This window comes from Chanos chanos, chromosome 9 (genome assembly GCF_902362185.1).
Source record: "Chanos chanos chromosome 9, fChaCha1.1, whole genome shotgun sequence".
Lineage (NCBI taxonomy): Eukaryota > Metazoa > Chordata > Actinopteri > Gonorynchiformes > Chanidae > Chanos > Chanos chanos.
Genome location: NC_044503.1, coordinates 12,460,869 through 12,471,240, shown reverse-complemented (window position 1 = coordinate 12,471,240; position 10,372 = coordinate 12,460,869). Strand labels below are relative to the sequence as shown.

General features: G+C 43.3%; 1 protein-coding gene across 1 annotated transcript in view; it reads left to right on the top strand.

The window, feature by feature from the left end:
• The first annotated feature begins 208 nt into the window (after window positions 1-208).
• kcnd3 (potassium voltage-gated channel, Shal-related subfamily, member 3) overlaps window positions 209-10,372 on the top strand; it is an 83,161-nt gene continuing 72,997 nt past the window's right edge. Inside the window, exon 1 of the mRNA XM_030784693.1 lies at window positions 209-1,311. Coding sequence (XP_030640553.1) covers window positions 209-1,311 — 1,103 coding nt within the window. The remainder of the gene's footprint in view (window positions 1,312-10,372) is intronic.

The following is a 10,372-nucleotide window of genomic DNA, read 5'->3' as shown; positions in this document are numbered from 1 at the left end:
CAGACCTAATACTTCTTACAGTAATATTGCTGTGACCCCAATTTCTCAAAAATAGGTGGTGCCTTTGTTTATTTTTTTGTCTCACTTATCTTGTCCCATTCTCTCTCTATCTCTCTCTCTCTGTCTCTCTGTAGATGGTGAATGATCTGAAGGCAAACTGGTTGTGAAGGTACTTGACTTGTTCCCCTCGCCCCAAGCTGGAGTCACCATGGCGGCGGGAGTAGCAGCTTGGCTCCCATTTGCCCGGGCAGCAGCCATTGGCTGGATGCCCGTGGCAAACTTGCCTATGCCTGTTGCCCCCACCGAGAAGAATAAGAGGCAGGACGAGCTGATCATCCTTAATGTGAGTGGCCGGCGATTTCAGACCTGGAGGACCACCCTGGACCGCTACCCTGACACCCTTCTGGGAAGCTCCGAGAAGGAGTTCTTTTTCAACGAGGAGACCAGAGAGTATTTCTTCGACCGCGACCCAGACGTGTTCCGGAGCATTCTGAACTTCTACAGGACGGGCAAGCTCCACTACCCGCGCTATGAGTGTATCTCGGCCTACGACGAGGAACTGGCCTTCTTTGGCATCATACCGGAGATCATCAGTGACTGCTGTTATGAAGAGTACAAGGACCGCAAGCGGGAGAATGCGGAGAGGCTGATGGACGACATGGAAGACAATAAAGACAGCAAGCTGCCCAACATGACCTTCCGCGAGACCATGTGGCGAGCTTTCGAGAACCCCCACACCAGCACCATGGCCCTGGTGTTCTACTACGTCACCGGTTTCTTCATTGCTGTCTCCGTAATCACCAACGTGGTGGAGACAGTGCCGTGCGGCTCCACGCCCAACCAGAAGGACATGCCATGCGGCGAACGCTACACGGTGGCTTTCTTCTGCATGGACACAGCCTGCGTCATGATCTTTACCGTGGAGTACCTCATGCGCCTGTTTGCAGCGCCCAGTCGATACCGCTTCATGCGTTCAGTAATGAGCATCATTGACGTGGTGGCCATTCTGCCCTATTACATCGGCCTGGTCATGACCAACAATGAGGACGTGAGCGGTGCCTTCGTCACGCTGAGGGTCTTCCGCGTCTTTCGCATCTTCAAGTTCTCGCGTCACTCACAGGGCCTGCGCATCCTGGGCTACACGTTGAAGAGTTGCGCCTCGGAGCTCGGCTTCCTCCTCTTTTCCCTAACCATGGCCATCATCATCTTCGCCACGGTCATGTTCTACGCTGAGAAAGGCTCCACCTCCAGCAAGTTCACCAGCATCCCGGCCTCCTTCTGGTACACCATTGTCACAATGACCACTCTGGGGTAAGCTCGTCCTTCTGTTGGCCTCTTCTATGCTGTATCTCCCCTGGATGGCCCTTGACTGAGAATCACTGCTGAGTGCCTTCTTTTATGGAGCTGATTCCTCTGACAGCACTGTGTTACAGCTTTACTGATATATAGTGTTTTATATATAGCGAGAGAGAGAGAGAGAGAGAGAGAGAGAGAGAGATCATTGTATTTTTAAATGCAATGATATATATACATAGACATATATTCTTCACTTATTTTTAAACGTACTGTTTAATCTTTCACATTCATAGGCAGTAAGGGCGCTGTACTGTCACAGGTGTGTGTATATGACCCAAAAATAATAATTATTCTTGCTAAATTTAGCCCCAGACAAGGTAACCCCATTCTGCAGTGGCTTTTTGTTCAACTTGTTGCTACAGGGATGACTTTATTTATGGTCTATTGATAGCAAATTCATATTTAACAGAGACTCAAACAAGTCAAGGGCCGTGTTTGTACATTTCTTACACACTCTGATAAGGAATTGCAGCCTGCATTCAATTGCTGTTATTGTTTATGGTTCTCAATTTCCTGTTTTACATCCTAAGACCCAGTGAGACACCTCCTTATATCAATTAATTGTGATGATTTGTTTTACAAGAGAGGGTTCGATTCTGTATGTGAGTTCGTCTGAGACATTGACAAATTATCGCTTCCTGTGAAATGCCAAAGCTATAAAAACCATAACTGGGTCATTAGCTCTGTGGGTTGGGTGTCTGATCCGACAGTCAGTGCTTATTTGATTGGTTACCCTGTCAAGATTTGCCATCCAATAAAAGTACACACTAATAGCTTAGAGTAATAGATATTTGAAGGACAGATGCTTTTTTTTTTCAAGCGCTGTAGCACAGTCCCCTTTGCATTGAATAGTTAGGGTATCTTCATCGGCTATCTTTTTGCGCCTCTCTCTCTTTTCTCATTTTACATTTATACTGGAAGATTGCAGTCATGGTATTTTCTTGCCAGGTTCTACGTGCCGTTTCTCACATGTAAACTAGTCCACGATGGCTGGTGCGATCCGAGCTTTGCCTCTCCTGTTGCTGCCTAAAGAGTAGAAGGTGTGTGTGTGTGTGTGTGTGTGTGTGCGGCCTGCTTGTGCTATAGTTGTGGCCCAGGCGAGCTGCTCCTCATCAATAAACCAGTGAGCAGAAGTGGGTGTCAGCTTGACTAATGATGTGCCTCACTACATCTGCTGACTAATGTAAACCTCTATGACATTGCCAGTATTGTTTAAGCCATGGCGACAGACAGGCTTATTATGGGCATGGCCGCGGCTTCCCGGGCCCTTTTCCTGGACCTTCGGCTGTGTTTAGAGACGCGAGGGGGCTACCGAGGCCACACCAGAGGGCCGTCTGTGCTTGCCCCTTAAAATTACCGATGTGCCCAGAAAAAGAGGGTTTAGTCCAGTATCATTGTTCTTCCGCGCAACATGTTATTGTTTGCGTGGTGTCAGATGACAGGGATCTGCCCGCTTGAAACAACGTTATTGCGTTACAAGCGTAAACAGTAAACTCGTCTTCGTCGAGAGCGAGGATTATAGGGCTGCATAGCCATTCATGTACGACACAATAGCTATGAAAAAAACTGTCTGTAAGGATTTATGTGATAGATTCTCTGCAGTTAAAAGAAACCAGAGGTTTTGCGATTGTAAGATTATGAAGTGGTTTTATTTTCACTGTCCCCTCTCTCTCTCTCTCTCTCTCTCTCTCTCTCTCTCTCTCTTTTTCCAAGGGTAGCACGGCAAGTGCTCTACTCCCTTGGCAGGGCACTGCGTTTTCCTTTCTGCAGCAAGCACAAGTTTAGATCTATTTTCTTTCAGCCATATCATTTGCACTCCCATGTTTAATTTACTGCTCACTTGTTGGGCGTCTTGCCTCTGTGTTTTGTCTCAGCCTGACAGCATGTTCACAGGTAATATAAAATAGACTTGGAGAGCTCTTAAAATGTAGAGAGAGAGACAGAGACAGACAGACAGACAGACAGACAGAGAGAGAGACAGAGAGAGAGAAAGAAAGAGAGAGAGACTGTGACCTCTATGACATCCTAATGCTTTGAAACACAACATTGTTTGTTGTTTATTGCACCTCACTGTATTATCAGTCTAAGAATAAGCCACGCACAGAGCGCATTCATTTCATCTTCACAACAGAACATATAATAATGGATGAATAGATACTGTAAGACCTTTTCCCAAAATGTTTACAATGGATTTGCTATGACAATAACATGTTGTGAAACAATGCTTTATCTTTAATGAATTCACCCCTGGGGCTACCAAATAACGATTTCAGTGCAGTTATGGCTTTTTTCTTTCTTTCTCCCTCTATATAAATCTGAGACAAGCCATGTAGTCTGTGCAAGGGCATCTGTCAAAGTCATTCAGCCTCATATAGCTTTTTGTATATTGTCATATAAATGCCATTTACACAGCTTGATATGTAAGGGATTTCCTCTACATTTTGGGGGTCATTAGTGAAATTGATTTTTGCCCTATGAAGGACGGATTTTTTGTTGTTGCTCTTGTATCCCATATTCTAGTAAATCCTCTGCTGGGAATGGAGGGATGTGGTTAAGCAGGCTTGTTATGGGGGCCAGCGAGGTCTTGTAATAAGCTTTACCTTTTGGCCATACACATATTTTCCATGACCTTTTAAGAAAAATATGTCTGGACCAGTGAGCGTTGATATACAACACAAGACATTTTTAAAAACAGAGTTAGAAGGCAACAGCTGAGCTATTTCTGTTGTGTAGCTAATACAAATTTTAATTCAACATGTGAAAGAGTGTCCAGTAAAGGAAACAAACAGAAAGGAGCAGGGCTTTGAGAAGAGTATGTAATCAACATCTTGAAATTAACGTGTTTTTCCTACCCATCACAGTGATTGTCAGTGGTTGTCAAATTGTGAGGCCTACTGATAACAGATTTCAAAATCTGTGCACACCATTATTGCATGGCAGAATATAAGACATGAAACTCAGAAGAAATCCAGTCACAAGCGTCTGCCAGCTGCTGTCTGTCAGTTGCTATAATGCGCCAATCAGAGACAGACCCACCCCCTTTTCAATTTCAATCCGCACTGAAACAAGGGCACCCATTATGTTTGGTTGGTGCACACTACAACAGAATATTGACCAGAACATATTAATTCGCTTTTGCTGTCACAGATGTGAAAGAGAGCTAAGAATACAGAGTAGAAAGCTCCTTTTGTGATCCATCCATTTGTCCCCCTTATTTTCAGCGCCTTCGTCTTTTGCTCAATTGCATGTGAAAATAAGGGATCAATGCTAATTAGAAGGTATTGACAGCGAGGCTGGGAGGAGCGTCTTTCAACAGCGAAAACTGTCACGTGCACACCTGGCATCTTGGATTGATTAAGGTGTGTGTGTCTGTGTGTGTGTGTGTGTGTGTGTGTGTGTGTATGTGAGATAGTATTGATTGAGTGTGCCTGGCTTCCAGATTCACGTGATTCTGACACACTCGTGTCACTCATGGGGAGCCCTGGGACCCCGGGAAGCCCTCTGACACATACAAAAGGGATGACTTAAGGTCACAAAGGCTGACTTAACATCATCTAGATGCAAGAGCATATGCTGGTAAAAAGAAGCCCAGTCAGCTGGTTTCCCTTCTTTTTGTGCTGTTCCCTTTTCTTTTTTGTGCCATTTTTGTGTCAAACCTTGAATTGTGCTCAGATGGAAGTCTGGATAGACACAGAAAGGCATACTAGAATGTGCAGTATACAGATGTGGTGACTACAGATAAAATGCTTTTGAACCATCAAGAGAATAGAGGACAGAGTAGAAATAGAATAGAGTTGTACTGCTGTGTAGAAGACTTGCAGATGCTGGTCACCTTTGCTCCAGCGTGAATCACTGTGTGGACTGTATGGTTGTAACTTCTGCATGAACTTTCATTAAGCCACATCATTCTGTGTTCCCTCTGAATGAACCTTCAGTCTTATTTCATCTGCAAAATGCCATCCCCATCTCCCCACCTCTCCCTACCTCCATTCAGTGCATCTGTGCATCTATGACATGTGCTGCTTACACACAACAATGAGACCTTATCTAACCCCTGCTCTCTCTCTCTCTCTGTCTCTCTCTCTCTCTCTCACTCTCTCTTTGTTGTCAGTCTCTTACGCTCCACTTTCTGACCATGTTTTGTTCTTTTTTCTCTCTCTTTCTCTCCCTTTGTTGTTTTTTCTACCTTTTTTTTTTTTACTTGTCCTCACTCAAATCATTCCTCCCTTGTACTTCTGTCTGTTTCTCTCCCTCTCTCTCTCTCTCTCTCTCTCTCTCTCTCTCCCTTTCTCTCCCTCAATTGTTTGTCTCTGTGGTCATTGTTAGGTTTCAGCTGTAGTGGTAATGCGCAGTGCTGGCCATGATTCCTGTCACACAGGGCATGTGAAAGAAGGCTGTGACAGGGTGCAGACTTCACTGCTGCTTCCAAACCAAAGCAAACAGCCCGACCTTGCTGCCCTCTCACTTCACTGCTCTCGGCAAAAGAAGGCAGGACCAGCATATGAGGGGTGAGAGGGGAAAGAGTGAAGATTAAAAACATACTGAAGCCCCCCCTCTCTCTCTCTGTCTCTGTGTCTCTCTTTCTCTCTCTCTTGCGTTCTGTCTCTTTCTATCTCTCTCTCTCCCAGCTACCCTTTGGCAGACTGAGAGCTCTTTGTTTTTTCAAACTTGATATTGACTTTCATAGGTTTCACCTCTGCACTGACTCCCTGTCTTCTCACTCTCTCTTCTTTTTCTTTGTTTTCTGATCTTTTTTATTATTATTTTTATTATTATTGATTATTTACCTTTCTCTTCCATGGTAGACTGTGCATCAAGTCATTAAACAGTGGTGCTACATGAAGTATGGCATGGCATCCCATTTGGCCGTGTGGCTGTCTTTGTGGACTGCATTGTGATGCAGTATACCCTAACACAGCCTTGCTCATCTGAAATGCCTGATTACTGAGCTCTCTGTCAGTTCACTTCCGTGAGTTTATACTGGAGCAGGTAAATTAGACAGCTCAGTTACACAGAGTGACTGCATACTTTAGAGAGTGATTGGTGCCCACAGGGTAACTCTCATTACCTTAATATAAGGTGACATAAATCAACTCCTGTGTTACTCCCCACCACCAAATCTGCCCATATTAATGCCCCCCTCCCATGAGCTTCATCTTAACATCATGTGTAGAATCAGTACTATATCATGCATTTGCTCAACAGTATAACGTGCCGAATTACCAGTGACCTCTTCTGTGTCTGTCACTCATAAGGCAGCCACTTCATTGAGGGGACTTCAGCTAGTAGATGCCTTTCTCAGTTCACGCAAAGCCAGCTGCTGGGTCTTTTTACAATGAAGAGCTGCGTAGTATCGTCAACTGCATCACACTTTTAGCTCCACTCATACAATGGTACTTTCATAGGTTTCTGGCTGTCAGTGACCAATGACAGGCAAGAGACAGAAGGACCTTGCTGACAAACCCACCTGAGGGAATTGTTTTTGACTGGGAATGGCCAGTTGTCTCTCCTCTGATCCCCAGCCAAAGTCGGCAACGGGGGCAGAGCAAGGATTTGAACCGTGAATCTCAGATGTACAATGTGCTCCTGCACTGTGTAACACTGCCTTAACTGGATGTATCTCTCACAGGCCATATTCAGCGGGGGTTTTTTTTTTCTTTTTTTTTAAGTGGAACTGGGCACTCAGCGTTTTCTGTTTTCTTTCTTTTTTTTTTTTTTTAAGGTTAATGCACACTTTTGCTTCGCACTGTTTGGTATGCATATTGTTTTGTTCTTTCATTCCGATGTGTATGTATGTACACATGATTAAATGCCCTGCTCACAGCACACTGCACACACAACTTTTGTTTGAGGTTCACAGACCTCTAATTATTATGTTGTGCAGTGTGGGTTTTCATAGAGTGTGTGCATTAGATTTACTTCATGGTATGAATAAATTACTAGCAGCTTATAAATTGCACGGATTTTATAGGCTGTTTTCAGGGTCAACTATGTACACATATATGTTCGCGTTAAATGGACAACCTTCAGAGAAGAGGGCTTGCAATTACTTTTAATGTTTCACCCAGTTTTACTACAAAGGGGCACTTGTCTCTGCAGCCTTGGGAAGCTGTTGTGTTTGCTGTGCTGTTCATTATTCTGATACTGTTTTGCATTCTGTGAGCTTGACCTACCTCAAACTAGTATTACAGAGACATTAGAATATTTTGATTGACAGCCATGGGGCATACATGAAAGTACACTGAATACATTGGATTTTATCGAAAACATCAGTTGTCACACACGAAATACAGTATTTTCAAACAGGACTCCTTTTTTTCTTTTTGGAAAACTCTCTGTCCTCCTCTCTCTCTCTCTCTCTCTCTTTCTCTTTCTCTCTCTCTCTCTCTCTCTTGCCAATATTGAGAGCAGTTTTGGTTATGCTGGTCCAATGTGCAGTGGAATGGAGTGGTACTGCGCAGTGCTCCTCGCTGAAGCACAGCTGACGACGCTTTGCCTGCAGCACGATGACGTGCGAGCCGTGCCACTTAATCACTGACGTAGGCCTACAACGCACCTTGAAACTGAAGAGGTTATTATCTCTGTCCAAGGCGTTTAAGCTGTATTGCCCTTCGGGAGCGGGCTGACTCCCTCAAGTCAGGGCTGAGATGCAGTCGACTGCAGAAACATAATTGTAATGCATTGTGCTGTGCGATAAATCCACTCCTTCACTTATCACGCCAATCCTCCTCGGACCTCTCAATTTCAAGTGTTTAGCAGCGTGAAAGCAGATTTGATTTTAAGAGGACAATAACTGTTGTCTGTTTAGCTCTCTTCTTGTAATTCTGGTCGCGTGAATGTGCGTGCAAATGCACGAAAATACTCAAGTGTGTTTTTTCTTCTAGGATTTGAGATTAATATGTATCACACAATGTGTTTTCATTGGCATAAAGCGCTCATTATCAAAGCATTAAAATGCTAAGCTAATTGTTTGTTTTCTCACATAGATAAATAAATACTTGGAAGTTTATACTGAATCTGGGTTTAATTTTCCTTCTGAGAATGCAGAAAAGATGACTTGAACTGATCTTCTTTGACCTTGTGTCTTTTCATCACAGAGTTCCAAACATAAAAAAATCTCCTTTTGTCTCTCTCTCTCTCTGCCGCTCTCTCCCCCTCCCTGATTGAGTTCATTTTCTCTCCCACTGTCTATCCAGGTCTCTCTCTCTCTCTCTCTCTCTCTTTATCTCACACACATACATTCTCTCCCTCAGCCTCTTTCTCTCCTCCCTTCTAGCACTCCATTTCCTCGCACTCCCACTCTCCGTCCACCCCCCTTGTTTCCTCAAACTGTTTTAAGCACGCATCAGACTGGTAACTCTCTAATTTATAGACTGTGGTCTTTGCTGATTATCCTTGGGGGACAAAAGGCATAGCACTGCCAGGGTGAATCTGCCATGGATTAATGCTTGGCAGATTCTTACTCTTTTTTTTGTCTTTTACTCTGAAAGCAAGTAGGGGTTAGAGGATTATTTTCAACTGACTGGGGCCCTCCAGTCTCATATCTGTCTGATGTTAACTCTTATGGACTCCTGAACATTACCGCATGGTGTATCTTTTGAAAAAAAAAGTCAGCAATATTAATTTTCTCCACTGGTGAGTGTCGGCGGTAGTTCCGAGATCTTGTTGTAAAAGTATGAAAAGGAGCGTCCAGGACTTGTAACAAAATGCAAATGTCCTGACTGGATAATAGTGTCTTTTTTTTTCCCCTATGATCACTATCATGAGAGCTATGTATTCTCATTATTCATTAGAATTGCACATTCCCAGTCAGATTCTTCACAGATTGGTGCACTGGACTGAATTAATTACCCTCATCGGGCATTGGATTCAAAGGATCAAAAAGATTAACTCGGAATACCTTGTGGAACAATCTTTATGTAATCCAGAGATCCAGACATCCAATTATATACTGTAGATCCATGGGTTAATATTCTGAAGGCACATAATGTATAAAAAATCCATATAGAAAAAGAGATCATGGTACAAATAAGATGCCCTTAGTGATAGCTCGTGGCGGGGATTATTTATGCTAAATCAGGATTAATCCTCTCTCTCTCTCTCTCTCTCTCTCTCTCTCTCTCTCTCTCTCTCTCTCTCTCTCTCTCTCTCTCTCTCTCTCTTCCTCATTCGCTTGCACTCTCTCTTTCTCCTTTTCGCTTGCATCTTAAAGATCTCTTTCCCTTAGCGTTAGTGATCGGTAATTTGAATACGTTTGGGGTCAAGTACCCTAATTAGACATTTCCTTTCCCTCTCACTGTTCTCAGACTTTCACCTTATTCATTAGCAGTGCTTACAGAGAGAGAGTTCTGGAATATTGTTGGTGACATTTTGAAAACAAGTGAAGCTTTTAATGTTGTACAGTAGCTACATATTTAAATTGTAGCAATATTTTACTATTGTACTGATATATTGCACTAAGCATATATTGCACTATATAGTGCACTAAACTGTCTGTAACACTGTTAAAGAGACAAGTAGTTCTTTCAGGCGAGGTTTTGTTTCATTAGAATAGTATGGCTGTTCTCCTGTCCTCCTCTCTCATGTGGTCTTAAATGAATGCAGTCATGAGCCATTGACCAGCTTGTCATTTTAACTGCAGATAATTCATACACCACCATCCCTTTTCCTTTACAAATGGTCATTGTACTCTCTGGCTGGACCAAATTCCTATTGCATGTGTTTATTCACTGTTGTGTACTTATTTATCCACATTTAGAAGCATCTGATGAATTGCATAAACCATAAACTCTACACAGCAGCTGTATGAGGTGCATTCAAAGCCATGTGTGTTCTGTAACAAGTTCCATTTGTTATCAATAGTCTTTGCCGTTGCCTTCAGCTTCATATCTGACACATCGTGAATCAAGATGTATCATTCACACACTGTCGTATGCTTCATAATTTACTCCTGCGGTTTTGACGTGTTTTGTGGAGTGTTTGAGGTGCAGGTTTTCTTTATCTGCACTTAATGTAG